This window comes from Gallus gallus, chromosome 6, assembly GCF_016699485.2.
Source record: "Gallus gallus isolate bGalGal1 chromosome 6, bGalGal1.mat.broiler.GRCg7b, whole genome shotgun sequence".
NCBI lineage: Eukaryota > Metazoa > Chordata > Aves > Galliformes > Phasianidae > Gallus > Gallus gallus.
This window is the reverse complement of record NC_052537.1, coordinates 33,751,288-33,766,763: the sequence shown is the minus strand read 5'-3', so window position 1 is coordinate 33,766,763 and position 15,476 is coordinate 33,751,288. Positions and strand designations below refer to the sequence as shown.

General features: G+C 42.0%; 1 protein-coding gene across 7 annotated transcripts in view; it reads right to left on the bottom strand.

Moving 5' to 3' along the window:
• Positions 1–15,476, bottom strand: part of DOCK1 (dedicator of cytokinesis 1) — a 275,550-nt gene that overhangs the window by 189,753 nt on the left and 70,321 nt on the right. For all 7 annotated transcript variants that reach the window (XM_046943088.1, XM_046943087.1, XM_040702563.2 and 4 more), the window contains 4 exons: positions 13,917–13,987; positions 12,914–13,020; positions 6,146–6,273; positions 3,670–3,765 (listed from right to left, as the gene is read on the bottom strand). In XM_046943088.1, coding sequence (XP_046799044.1) covers positions 3,670–3,765; positions 6,146–6,273; positions 12,914–13,020; positions 13,917–13,987 — 402 coding nt within the window. The remainder of the gene's footprint in view (positions 1–3,669; positions 3,766–6,145; positions 6,274–12,913; positions 13,021–13,916; positions 13,988–15,476) is intronic.

The window sequence follows — 15,476 nt, the reverse complement described above, 5'->3', positions numbered from 1 at the left end:
CTCACATCAGTGCTGTGCTCTGCTGTTTTACACTTCTTGTTCCCATGCTGTCATCAGTTCCACTTCTTCCCTTCGCCCGGTGTCATTTCCACCCTGCAGAGATTCTCTCCTACCATATCTGAGCAGCAACAATGAACCTTCCATTAATACCAGATGGCTGAAGTCTTTCACATTGATACCTGATCATTTTTGCAGCTCTTCAGTTTTTGGTTTCACTGCATTTTTTTTTTCCAAAATACAAGGAGAAAGAGAAGCTCCATGGGAAACACTCCACCCAGTGCTAGAGCCACAAAGCCCCCTCCTGCCCACTGCTCCCCTGTCACACAGCCCAAGGGAATTTAGAGGCACTGGTGTCACTGTGGGTGTTCAACTGGCTTTTCACCAGAGACCCAGCAATGGTCAGAGCTCCTCAGACACCCTTGCCTGAGCACAGCCACTTCCTACCCCCTCCAAGCTACATCTTCACTCTAGCAACATGGAACATGGCTTGTAAAGGAACCCAGATTGCCTTCTTAACAGACAACAACCCTACATTTCCACAGATCTGCCACCTGAAGGGTCTTTCAAAAGCCATCCAGGTAGCAATCCAAAAACCCCATCTGGGTGATCTCTCTGAAATGAGAGTTTGGCTTTCTAAGTCCTTCTCGGCTTTGTAAGCGAGCAGTGCTCCGAGCTGCTGAGCACATGGAAGCTGAGAGCAGTTGTGATTCATTCTGCACCTACCGTGGTCAGTGCTGATTTACTGGAGGCCGTAAAACACTGACTCAGAGCGCTGCATTTTTTTTTTTTTTTTGATAGGCAAGAGAAGAGATTATTTAACATCACACTCACAGAAAGAGCCAAGGAAATATGCTCACTTTCCCTTCTTAAGGCAACATGTGTTGGAGGAGGGAAGGCTTCATGATCTAGCTGATGAGTTCCTAGAGCCCTGCAGGCGGGGTGAGCTCCGTGCACTCAAAGGATGGGGCAGCCCAAAGCTCACAACAAACAACTCAGGGCTGCTGCTGTGCTTTCCCCTCCGTGGCACAGATTGCACTGCACTGCTCACCAAAGGCAGAGATCAGTAAAGAGTGGGTCAGGAACGGTGTTGGAAGGGACAAGAGATTGTACAGGAGGTACAATTTTGCTCCTTCCAATACCCAGGTCACTTACAAGGCCAAAATTACCTTTTCAAATTCTAACTGTTAGTAACCAGCTGTAGCTGTGATGAGAATTCTTAGAAGTTGTCTCCAGGTCTCACCTTCACTGAGAAAAACTCACACAGCAGCTCTGCTTCGGTTAGCAAAGAGATCAAGCACAATCACCCAAGTGAGACTTCCAGAACAGAAACCACACTCGGAAATAACAACTGCTAAAATGGCGATCTGACTTTTTTCATCTTGAAATCTATCTGATGTGGCAAGTGGGGAACAAACGCTGATTTCCAAGTCCATAAATTCACTGCTTTCACCGCACCAACCCCTGCAAGCGGCCAGAAGCACGAAAACCTTTGGAAGCTTTGTACCCATATTCACACTGAAATATGACAAAAGTTAACAAAATCCTCTCTCGTTTCCTGGACCAATGAGGAATGCTGGTAAGTCCTACAGAGAAACAAGTCTCACCATGTTCCCATGTGGGTCCTCACAGCGCTGTATGTGCCCACATCCCTGCCTACCGCAAAGGACAGGATTTGGTCAAGTGGGAACTACAGCCCATTCATTTTTCCTCACTGTTTCTCCAAAGAAACTGACCTGGTAACAGCCATATCAGTACCAGACATACAAAGCCCTATCTGAATGTTATACTGGGGAGAAAGCTACTGTAATTAAGTATAGAATCTGTAATAAGCTCTAATTGCACACCCTCCTGCAACAGTAAATTCAGTATCCCACATTCCTCTTACATTAGCACATCCAGCAACCTGAAGCTACACTGGAGACTTCTGCTCACTAATGCAGGACATCTCACACAGCACATCCCCAGCCCCACAAGCACCGGCACCCTGCAAGTAATTTCAATAGGAACAATATCTACAAAGCAAATGCCTTCAGTATTTACCCCCAGTGATCACACAGTTCAGAGATCTCATGAGCCACAGCAATTAGAATCAAGATCCAAATATGAACAGCACTGCTGCTCCCATTTGCCAGAGCTAATCAAAGCAGGACCCAAGCAGGTAGGTAGTTCTCTTCTAGAGAAGTAAACATCAGCTCTTCAGTTGAAGACGACATTACTATTGCTTCAAGGTGAAAGCATGCCAACTGCAGAATGCCAGTACTTACATAAGAAGCAAATTGCATATGCACATGCCCTGATTTTACTACTTATGAAAAAGTTATTATTTCAACTATCACTCATTTTTAAACTCCTCCTTCCTTCTTCTCATCCTGCAGGAACAATTCTCCAATACGAATTCTGTGTAAAACAATTCTGGTAGTGATAAAAGAAAAGGCAAAATTTCAACCTGACACTAACCCAGGAAGGGTTGGGTTTCCACCTGCTAATTATGGGTTGCATTCAACTCTGCCTCCTTAGTTGGCACTACAAAAATGAATTACCAGTTGATCATGGGAGGATTCTTGCAGCAAGACTGAATTTCAAGCTCAGTACTTCGTGCAAATACTTGGGCCTGCTAATACTCATTACACAATTACGGCGTGCACAGATAGAGTGCCTGCAAGCAAGCTGCATTCATGATCACTGCCCATATTTCTAATACAACTGTACTTAGCTCAAGTATGCACAGTAGAAATTTCAAGTGCTGTTTGTTAAAAGCAAAAGGAATAATCAACATTTCAATATAATGCAACCGAAAAAGTTTCCCACGTGTATGTCTTAAAAGACTGCAACTACTCCACAACTGGAGGAAGAAGTGCAAAGCTCTGTGCCCCAGAGCACACGGGTATTTTAATGTAGTGGTAATGCATAAAGGAAAACAAGATACGAAATTATGATTTTCTCCACTGTTACTACAACCCGATCCAACAACATTCTGCAAGAAAGCTGATTCTCACTGCCTATTGCTCCAGCAATGGATGTGATGATCCACTGTCACTTTTTTATGACAAAAAAAACTATTACTGCAAATCAAAATGATAGAAATGGAAGACAGGAGGAAAAAGTTAGGGGAGGAGGCATAAAAGAACTAAACTTGCTTCTGTCTGCAAGCATTCTGCATTGCTACATACCAAGTAAATGAGACAGCAGTAGATAATAAGATGCAAAGAGGAAAAAGCACTTTGTAATAAAAAGTGAAACATTGATGTGTGCAATTACACAGAGAAATAAAATAGGAAAAGAAAAGGGAGATCAGAAACAAAGAAAAAGTGCTAGTGGACTCCCACTGGACTAGCAGATACGTGCTTTGTTTTTTTTAAAAAGAACAGATCAAGTGGGTTTAATGACAGCAACAAATCAATGCATCGTACTGAATCCAAGCAGCTCGAATGCAGAACACGAGGTCAGCCACTCAGACAGATGGAAAGCCCAGTCCAGTTTGACCAGAACTTTTCCTCTCCCCTTATACATGCTACAGACAAACTACAAGCCAACGCTCTACTGCTTACTGAACACACACAGTTACAGAAGGTTTTGATTGCTTTGGATCACCTGGGATTCAAATCCTATTACATTCAGGTTCAGAAAGATGCGACAAAGGTATTTCAGTTTACATCAGGAGACACTTACGATGAGCTCTGAATCACGTCCCATGGAAATGACTGTTCTATTTACCGTCCTCAGAAGCTTTTCCATGATTATCTGGACATGTCGTTGTGTCGGCCCCTAAGGAAAAAGAATGAATCAGTCTCAACTAGGTATACCAATAGAAGAGCAAACATTTGAGTTAAAACAACCTCTCTTGTGAAAGAGATAAAACAGTACTTCTGTTGATCAAAAGCAGAAAATTAATCTGTATTTGTTTTTTAAAAAGAGCAAAGTCTTATTTACATATTTTATTAATAAATGTATTAGTAGTACTGCTACAGCTTTCTAAACTTCATAAACAGGGGTAGTTTTCATTAGTCTGAAGGACTTCCTAAAGAAATCTGTGAGATGGAAACATGCAACAGTGCCACAGCCAACATTTGGAAGCATTTTCCCACACGGTTATCTAAATAAAGCAGCATCTTTGTGTGGCTTCTCAACTACTGTTCAAAGACTCTGATGATCCATTTTCTTTCTTGCCCTTGGATCCACGTAACCTGCATCTTATCATTTCACTATGCTTAATTACCGAAGGTAAACTTGCATATATGAAGAATGCATTTGAATATTCAAAGACCGATCCATCATCTGTACATAAACACATAACCACCGCTGCAATATGATTTTTCTTCCCACTGCTGACAGATATGTCTTTGGGATAGAGCTTATAATTCTGGTACAAAGAGCATAGAATCATAAAATTGCTCAGGTTGGAAAAGATCTTAAAGCTCATCGAGTCCAACCACAACCTAACCATACTACCCCAACTCTAACAGCCCTCTGCTAAATCACGTCCCTGAGCACCACATTCAAATAGTTTTTAAACACATCCAGGGATGGTGACTCAACCACCTCCCTGGGGAGCCCATTCCAGTGCTATTCCAATTCCAGATGGTATTCCAGCATCTTCTGAGACACGTGCATCTCAGCACCCTGCTCTACCTTTTGGCTATCCCTGATCTCAAAGATCCTCCTCCTCTCCACATGCCTTGCACTTGTGCTGCTCCTGTCTATTTCTCATTTTACTTTGTGTTCCTCCTCGCTTGCAGTTTGCTTCCACTCCCTGCTCCCTTCTCCATCAGCAGCCACGTGGGGCAGCTCTGGGCTCAGCTCCAGAGATGGGAGGGCTGCAGGTTGCCTGCTGCCACGGGAAGAAAGGCAGTCAACACAGACTGACAGGAAGCAGCCAGGCTGTCAAAAACAAATCCACTTTTGAAAATAACCTACCCTCTGAAGCACTCACACAGCACTACTTCAAAAAAGAAATAAAATCAGTTTTTGTTTCTTTTTTTGCTTCCCAAAAAACAGTCAAACAAGATGCTAGGTACTATGTGAGCAGGTGACCCCAAGTGGTCCTTTCCAGCTGAAGGAGTGGATACTTCTACACACAGCTGAAGGTTCAGGCAGCAGCCTCAGCAGCCACAGCTTCTTTAAGACAGCATCAAATGATTACAGTTCTCCAGCAAAGCAGCGACATTTGCATATTCGTGCAAAGTCAGGAAAAGACAGAAGGACTGTTATGCAAGCTGCACATCTGCACGCCTGCCCAGAGCACTCACAGGTTTGCAGGTGCAGCTGCTCGACATTTCAAAGAATCACAGAATGGCCTGAGTTGAAAAGGAGCACAGTGCTCATCCAGTTCCAACCCCCTGCTATGTGCAGGGTCACCAACCAGCAGACCAGGCTGCCCAGAGCCACATCCAGCCTGGCCTTGAATGCCTGCAGGGATGGGGCATCCACAGCCTCCTTGGGCAACCTGTTCAGTGCGTCACCACCCTCTGGGGGAAAAATTGCCTCCTCATATCCAACCTAAACCTCCCCTGTCTCAGTTTAAAACCATTCCCATTTCTGTAAGACCACTACATTAGCTGTAGCACTCATGCAGAAGCAGTCACCTACCCACAGAATAGCCAAATACCCTGAGCTGGAAGAGATGCACAAGGATGATCGAGCAGTAATCCATGTTATTTCTTACTAAGGTGTAGAATTCTATTATGTAACTGTAAACAGCATTTTAAGAAGTTAAATAAGTTTGCTGAACTCATAAAACTAGATGTTCACAAACATGCACCTTCAGGGCCACCTTCAATATCATTCAAACGTGCATTTCCCAAAATGCTTGGGTGGATGGGGATTTCCAGTACTTCCCATCAGGCAGAGGCACAACACTGTGTAAGAGAGGTTTATCTCTCAATCATATGTATCCTACTCACTAACAAGCATCTGTAAAAGTGTTCTCAGACTGCAGTGGTGATTGGAGTTGCCTCAGAAACAATACAAAACATCACAGGATGTCAGGGAAAACATCCTCGTCATTGTATACCTAAAAAGAAGTCTTAAAAGAGAAGGGTAAGGAGACAGAAAGGAATCTAAGTCATCAGGAGTTACCTGCTGAATCAGATCTGCTAAGATTCATTTCTTTTAAATGCTAATCTTCATAGAAACATGAGATACTAACCACATCTTTCTTGTAAAGCACTTCCAGGATGTTACTCAGCAATTGGCAACAAGCCTCCAAATCTTCTTGTCTTTCCAAGTGATACTTGAGCTGATCTGTCATTGTTGGCAGCAAGATTTCCCTGCAGTCTGCACACAAGACATAAGATTACATACACAGCAGTAAATAAATGCACAGTATTACCTATGCAGCCAACCCGCTCCAGTGACTGCTTAAGCCCCCCCCCAAAAAAAATAGGAAGAAGATATATTTCAGCTGCATTTCAATCCAAACCATAAAAACCTGGAAAAAAATATATAAGCAAATGAAAGTTAAGCTAAGAAGGCTCAGACAAATGCTACCTCCCCATTTCTGCCCCAGCTGAGCAAAGTGCTTGAATAGTCTCATGACCTTAACTGCCCATGCTTAAGAACAGCAATTACCCAGACTTACAAAACACCACACAACATTTCATACATCTAATGAAAGTATAATGTGCAAAGTGGCTTAGTGTACATAGAGAGAACACCGGGACATGGCATCTGTTCACTAGAGCAAACTCTTTCCTTAAGGAGAGGCTGCATAGCCAGATATCTGCCTTCTGCATGGTTGTATCAAGCATGTATCCTCCGTGCTCAAAGGAGTGAGCTCCCTCCATCCCCAGCCCAGTACTTCCATGCCCAAAGGAGAGGAACCAGTTATTGCTGGAGCAACTACCAACTCCAACAAGATACCCCACCAAAAGGGTAGACTTTTGCCCTCAGAAACTGCACAATGGGGAAAAATAATAGTCAATGGCATAAAAAAAATAACCAAGAGAAACACGCTACAATGCAGCATAGAGAGCACTTCATCTCAAGACTATGTTAGAGAGGAACTAAAACAGCAACATCTTTATCCTGCGTCGTGGACTCGTGCTTGCAGAATGAGAACAAATGGAGTACAAGCACATCCAGCTTCAGCAGTTCAAGAGAAATGTTCTTCAGCCTCAAGTGACTGCTGCACGTAGGTGTTCACTAGGGATGCACAAGTGGGCTCTCATTCTAAGGAAGAACACTTTCAAGAGTCAGTTTCTTCAGTGTGGAATTTTTCCTATCTAATTACTTTTCGGTCATTTAACCACCAGCTTCATAACTCCAAAAAGAGCAAAACCACGGTGCATTTGTTAAATTTTTCCCTCAAGAAACAGGCACTAAAGCCTGCAATGTATTTACATGAAGAAATCCATCTAGCCACAGCATCACATCCTCTCATATTCATTTCCATTATGACTTACCCATTAAGGAGAAGAAAACTGGATTACAAGAGGAACAAATCTAATTTTGGAGAAACATCATCATCATCAGTTCCCATTATGTTTACAGCTATATTATTCATAAATCCGTATAGATATTAAAAGCAAGGAGGTGGAGACCTCTGTGGCTAAACAGAACTGACCCAAACAGTGCTGGGAACTGAGATAAGTCTTTGAGATTCTACCTCACTCTGGTGGCTAAAGGCACAAAAGCACAACAAATGGCACGGAATGAGATTATTTACCAGAACGTTTATTAAGTAATGATCTACAGCTGCTTATACAAACATGAAGTCTCTAAACCACCCTAATAAGGCAGACAATGAAATACATGCATTTGAAGCAACTGGTAGCTGTCACTTACTTCAGCTGTGCCACCTTAGCTGAATAATAGCATCTCCTCAAACTGAAAGGGATGCTGAAGCTGAATGAAGGTCTGGCACTGCAAAGAGTTTTTCTGCCTCATGATGGTGACTCACCATCAGCATACTGATATCATCACTGTTTTGTATTTGCTTTAAACCTCTGCCTTAGATGGAAGCTGCTGCAGCCCTTGACCATTCCCTCCTAGCCCAAAGCCATTCCCTTCCTTGTTTCAGTACCTGGGCCACTCTTACATGACATAAATCACCAGACAGACTTGGAAAGAAGCAAAGGCAGATATACTCTGCCCATAGCAGGAGAGTTGGAACTAGACATCTCTAATATCGCCTCCAACCTAAGCCATTCTGTGATTAATTATATGCTTCTAAGAAAAAAACCAACAAAAACAGTGGTGCAGCACACTCCTTCCACCAAACACAAGGGAAAGACAAAGTTCTGCCACACGGTTGCTAAGTGTTCCAGCAAAGGCATGCTAATGGGGCTTTGTAAAGCCTACAAGGTGAATCAACATTTAATAACTTACTAATGCCAATAATTAAGTCATACATGTTCCTGCTAAGCCCCACTAGTAGAGAATGGTCAAAGATCAATTTAATATCTGCATGCATCCAGAAGGCAAAAATTGAAGCTACGTCACCTCTGGGACTGACTGCCTGGAATACACGTTGATCAGCAGAGCAGGTGATCAGGCTGAATTTCTGAGGAAGGCAAAACTAATTGATTCGTCAAAGCACTTCACTGGGAGTCACGCAGCCTATACTTCTCCTGGAAGATCTGACAGTGCTCCTCAAGCAGCACCTCCTGGCTCTCTGCCATCCTACACACTGACTGCTTAACATCTGCTGTTCTGTTTGTAGCTGCTGCAGAACATGGGAGGATAAAACACAGTGAAGAGGTGCCCTGACTACTTGGTCACCCAATAAAACAAGTCAGACTCTTCTCAGATTAAGAAAAATAACAACCCAAGAGATGGGTAAAGCACCAAGACTGTGAAACCTTCCTTGAGTTTACTTGGCCCTCTAACTACTAATGGAAGCTTTAAGCCAAAGGAAAAATATTAATATAGAGATGGCTTTGCAATAAGCAAAAAGGAACGAATACTGCCAGTTGGAAAGACAAAGGTCATGGCTAAAATCAGATGGGTACTTCACGACAGTCATCATCTGATCGTAACAAATTCCTTTTTATGTACTGAATGATGTTTACTTATTTCCCTTTCTCTGATGGCTGTTCAAGGCCTACTTTGGGGCACCGGTGGGCCAAGGGGTGTCCCTCACTGCCTCTCATCACACAGCCATGTCCCACTGTCCCCAGTGCTCCGTCACACTGCACATCCCAGCTTCCGAGCCAAAGCAGCAGCTGCTGCTGCAACAGTTCCACCAGCAGCTTCACAATTTTCTAGCTACTTCCAGTAAAAAACACAAGCATCACCAGGCAGCAAAATCTTGAGGGAACTCACCAACACACAACTCTATTTATGTATGTATGCATACAGGTAAATATTTCGACACATCTCTACTATGGTAATTCGCTCCACACTGCGACAAGATTTTAAGTACCTCCTTTGCCATAAACTACTTTGAAAAACACTGCATTGATCAACTACCTCGTGATTATTTACAAGCAGAGCAGAGGGGAAGTTAACCTTCCTCACCCTGCCGGTCACAAACACCTCCTGGCACTGATTAATGGCAAGGCCAGAGAAATCAGGAGCCTACGGCATTAGTCTCCTGCTCAAAAGCCAGCTGTGAAGATAGCTCACGAGTATGATGCACAATGATTACAGACAACAGTAATTCGACATCTGTTCACTCTCTGCTGCACAAGTCCAGCCCCCAGTGATTAATGACACAGGAGCATGCAGCGAGAATAAAATATTAATCTTTATAAAAGGATGCTCAGGAGGCATCATCAACTTAGGAGCATCCAAGCAAAGCTCCAGCGAAACACTGACATGGGAGCTTTGCTGAAGCTAAATACACACAATAAATTTCTGTCTATATAAAATATTTCATTTAGAGGGACGCTGATAAATGTATTTCTTTGCTTTATGGTTCATTTAGTTTACGTGGCCAAAAAACCCCTCTGCTCAATAACCATGCTTCTACTACACAGCGTGGAGTGGAGGACTCTAAGTGTAGTCATAATTAAAGGGTAAGAAGTTTTATAAATGCTAGATGCTCTCCACTAATACTTAGCAGCCAAACCATTTCCTAATGGAGAAATCACTCGATTTCCTGGCTATTTAATACAGCAGCCACACAGCTCACTTGGTAATTAGCTGCAAGTCATTTGTAAAACAAAGCAATTGAGAATACAAACATCTCTACAGGACGGAACAGATCAGATAAATCATTATTTACACAAAACCAAAAGTTTGACATTTCCAAGGATAAGACACTTCATTAAGCTGCAAACTAACTAGTTGCACGTTTAGAACTGAGACCGTGCATTCAGTTCTTAGGAAACTTCTGTGCTCCAGCTTATACATTCACACATACGTTTAAACACACGTTTAAGTTCTTTCCTATGAGAGTGGTGAGGTGCTGGAACAGCTGCACAGAGAGGCTGTGGATGCCCCGTCCATCCCTTGAGGCGTTCAAGGCCAGGTTGGATGGGACCCTGAGCAGCCTGGGCTGGTATTAAATGTGGAGGTTGGTGGCCCTGCATGTGGTGGGGGGGATGGAGCTTCATGACCCTTGAGGTCCCTTCCAACCCAAGCCATTCTGTGATTCTGTGAAACACAGAAGACATTTACGACGTTCTGTTGCAGGTGCTGCTCTAAAGAAACGTATCTTTTGTGGGATATTTGAACATTTGCAGTTTTGAGCACAGACAACAGAAGTGTGAAGGTCTGATAGATTCAGTCTGTACAGAGAATTGGCTTCTACCTGTTGGCCTCTGTAAGCAAGCACGAGCTTGGAAAGATTACATTCCTTGCTGCCGTGCGTGTATTTGATAAAGGAATAAGGGCCACAAATAGATAAATAAGTGTTCCTTGAAGGCATCTGGCTCTTACTCTGTTCAATTACTTACACACAAATAGACACACACTTCCACTTTCTGTTTAACAGTGCTTTGACTGCATAGTCACATACTGATTTCTCTTCTTTCCTTTGGTTCAAAGGCCTCCATTATGAAGCACTGTTAGGACAACAGCAGCAAAATATAAAGATTGCCCAGGATGTTCCTGCCAAGGCTGAAGAAGTCTTAATGAAAGTAAACACAACATTTGCAAAGCAGATGCATTACCTTGAACTTCAGAATGGAACAAATAGACGACATGCAACGTAACCAGAAAGCAACTGAACAAGTTTTTTTTAAAAGGATCTGCAATACAGTTTTAAAAGACATACAAAGCAAAATGCCACAGCGTATCCTTATCCACCACCCCAAACTCTTCAGGTTTCACACAGACCACTGAACCATCCGGCACGCCACACCCTTACAGCAGAACTCCTCGCAAAGAATTGCACACGCACCCCCATCCCTGCATCCTTCAAGCTTCACAATTTCCTGTATTTTCAATTTTAATTCTTCTTGAGACACCACAGATAAATCTTCCTTGTCTCTCAGGGCACAGATCAGACCATTCTCTCTCTCTCAAAAAAAAAATTAAAATAAAAAAACCACCACTGATGAAATGCTGTTTGATTTTCAGTACGTCTTCGAGCTTTCCTGCAGGCCCACAGTCTTGTACCACTTATTAGACAAGAAAATCTCATTTCTGTGATATGGTACAGCACCAGACTGGTACTTACATGAAAATACTGGCTATTAGTTTAAATTGTTTGGATAAATGAGAAGCAGGAGAGGCAGCAGAACTTCATTTTTAGTAATAAGAACTCAAACCCACAGAGCAAGGAGAGTCCAGGTTTAACCACTGTGGCTATTCGCTTAATTTATTTTCAAGTGTTTACAAAAGGTTTCTGGTACAATCCATTCTCCAAGCATACGCATTATACAGAACTACCTGTGGCACAAGGAGCATTTAAGATAATGCTTTGTTTATTGGTACAGGAGACTACATGAGGACATGAAGAAGCACATGGGAGGAAGGGTGGTGCACAGACATACAGTGCCAGATGGTGGAGGTGGCACAGTCGTGCCCCTCTGCCCCCACGTCCCCCTGTGTCACACCTCATCTCAGAACTGCAGCTAGGGGGGAACGAGCACCCAATGCTGGGATGCACACAGCAATCTGGGCAGCACGGTACTCTACCTTCTAGCAATACTGCTGGATTGCACCAGGTGCCAAAGCACAATGCTTTGTGAATTTAGGGAGCACGGGAAGCACAGATTGGGTTGGCTTCTACATGTTTTATTTTAAAAAACTAATTGTAAGAAGATATAACTATAAGATCCAGCAAGAGATACACAGCTGTGGTTAGATGCTACTGGGGATACGACCTGGCTGTACAGAACCAACCCACCAATACATATATATTTTTTTTAATCACATCACCAGCAATTCTGATCCACAGAAGAGTCCTTTCACAGTTCCTTTATGGTTGAACCATTGCCTATTTGCTCCCTCATTAGCTCCTTCTGACAGTACAAAAACACTTAGTTTAGGGTAGTTTAACCTGCAGTCATCTAGAAATGAATAAAATGCTTCACTGCAAATGAAGAACTCTGTGAGACACCAGTTGAAGTGATCTTCCACAGTGTAAAAGGAGAGGAGGAGAAACCAAAGGGTTTGTGTTGCTTTACTTCCCCTAAGATCCAGCTTACAGGGAAAGACAAATGCTTCAGAAAAGATGGATGTTGAGAACAGCCACTGTTTCTGTAAAACTTCACTGAGCACAAAAGCTGAATTAATAGATTTTGATAAAATAAACAAAGTTATAACACGTGCCAGTAACACTGGATGCTTAGTGCCCTCTTAAATGAAAAATTAGTATTTGCTTTCACCTCTTTATGATCTCTAACCTGCAGCAAGCGTCAATTAGCATTCCCTCACTTACTTCAAATCTTCCCATCCTGCTAATGGAACAACCTTAATTGGGTGCAACCTCCGCTGCATTTGGCAGCAAGGACAGAACTTCCACCAGCAGAAGTCTGGAGGCAATGAGTAATGTGACAACTTCAGTCACAAAGCTGCTGCTTACCGTGCTGTGTGAAGAGGTCACTGTGAACTATTTCGATCAGACAGTAGAGCTTCTGAATGGTCAGCCGGCTCACGGGAACGTTGAGGATGAATTCAGTAAAAAGTTTGCTAGATAGAAAGGGACAAGTAAAAATATAGCAAACACTCCCAAAAATATGTAATTTTATGTATATGTAATATTGCAAACAACACAATTTTATGTAATATGTAATACTGCAAACAACACAACTAGATAGCACAAAACTACATAGACAACTACACACCTCAGGACAAACTTCTTTTTTTACCCCAAACAACCAAGTTATAAACTTCAAAGATGATTCACACTTTTCTGATACTCCTCTCTTTACTTTTTTCATCTTTTCCTTTTGCCCCCTCCCTTTCATCTCAGTTTTATACCATTTTCTGGTGTTTCACTTCAGATTCTGTATTTCAAGTTTCAGTTGTCTGTGCTATTGCCTCCCCACTTCAATCATCATAGATTTGGTTTCCCTATTGTCTTTTTGTTGCAAAACAATTTTCTATAACAGGAGTGCTCTAAGTTGTAAATAGAAAAATGTATTTATAAGCTACTGAAATGTCCATCCATAAATAAGGCTCAGTGAACAAAAGCAGAGTTATTATTTACATCAAGTTTGTAATTCAAACAGCGATGCATCAAGCTTACAGTTTGAGCGTTTTGTTGTCAGTTATTGACTGATAATTCTTGATGTCTCATTATATGGCTTTAGTAGTCAGGACTGCAAAATTTGTCAAGACGTGTCAAAACTCAATGCCACACATTACTACAAATGGGATATCTGCATAGCCCGGCAACTACTTGTAGGAAAAAGGTGATAAAACATCTCAGGCAATCACATTTCATTGCCTCCGTGCTTCAAGCCAACAGAATACTGACAAAATAACGTATTAAGAACTACCTTTTTTTTTTTAAATATATAATATGCATTATTGTACAGACTAGTGCTACATAAAGTGCACAGTACACTCAATTAATTACTTACCTAAGTTCTTTTGGATCAAATACTAATTTCACATCATTGACAATAGCTGGCAAGTATTTAAGTGCTGCTCCCTGAAAAAAGAAGAAAAAAAGAGAACAGGAAGACTGAAATTCACGCCTCCTTCATTCAGATGGGAAGACAGCAAGAACAGAATCACATGTGCGTAATTGCTTTGGCTTAACTATACCCTGTGCCTTCAGCTGAGCCCTGTAACTCGCTCTCAGCCTGTTCTTCCAGAGATAAGTCACTCAACCTCAAAACTCAAGGAAAATGAAAATGTTAGGATTGAATAGGCCTAGAAGAGAGAAGGAGCAAAAGAAGAGCTGGGAAGACTGATAGCTTCCATCAAAATTGGAGATGGATGAGCTCTTAACAGCCCATTAAGGAAACCCCTCAGCACCCTGGGACTCAACATTTGTGTTACACTCCCTTCATCACTTCTCCCCATCCTCTATGGAGCTGGACACCCCTCTCAATAGCCATTTTGTATTTGTTTGGGTTTAACTTTCCTTCCAGTGCTTAAAAAATCAAGCAAAACCATGTCACTGTCATTTTTCCCTTCTTTGTCATCACTAATGTATCTGGAGTTATTTAATTCCCCCTTGATCTTGCAGTAGTCGCTCCATCTCTCATAAGACACAAGTCCTACCAACACACATATTAAATGTTTTCACAACTCATAGTCATTCCAATCCATTTTGTTTTAAGATTAAAAAAAAAAAAAGTCAGTAGTCAATAACTTATCTCTATTGCAAACATCCTCTTAAATCCATCAAGAGCCAAAACCTAGTCAGGAAAAATTACAGCCCAACAATGGAATATAACATGGCAGAACACGTTTGGTTAGACAGCAGTGAACTGCTCTCCAGTAACACCAAAGCCAAAACTCATGTTGCCTAAACAATAATTAACAAAGTTGTTTTTAGTTTTGCTTCACTTGCAAATTATTTCACCCCGCTTCCCCCTCTTCCTACATGCACAATGAGATGCTTTTCAGCCTTTTTTTTTTTTTTTTTTTTAACATCAAAGATGAGAAAATATTCTAACCAAAGGAATTCTCATCCAGAAGTGATTTTTGGTTTTAGTCCTTATCCACATGCACTATTCTAACCAAGGTTCCCCAGCTCTCGACCCCCATTGTGCCAGGCCAGAAAGAAATACAGTAGTTCCAATACAACCCACAACTGCCAGACTGAATTTGCTTTGCTCTGCATTTTATTGATAACATCAAAGAGTGATTGCAGACGTGTTGCTGCCACAAAAGGGGGAATGATTAATTCCTCACCAGGCACTTCTGTGCTTACTGCTCAGGATTTGCAGTTTCCATCCATGACAGCACCATGTAATCCCCATCCTTTTGCATTGGGAAGGAAGAGAAGCCTTTATGATTTCTCTACCAATTCTTTTTTACTCTTAAGGATGTGACAAGTGATCATGGTATACAACTCTAAGGTCAGACAAATTCAACAGAGTACTTCTGTTTAATCAACAGTTCTTAACAGTAGGAAGAAGAGCATGTGAAAACAAACTTGAGGAATACTGCCCCATAGGTACACACAA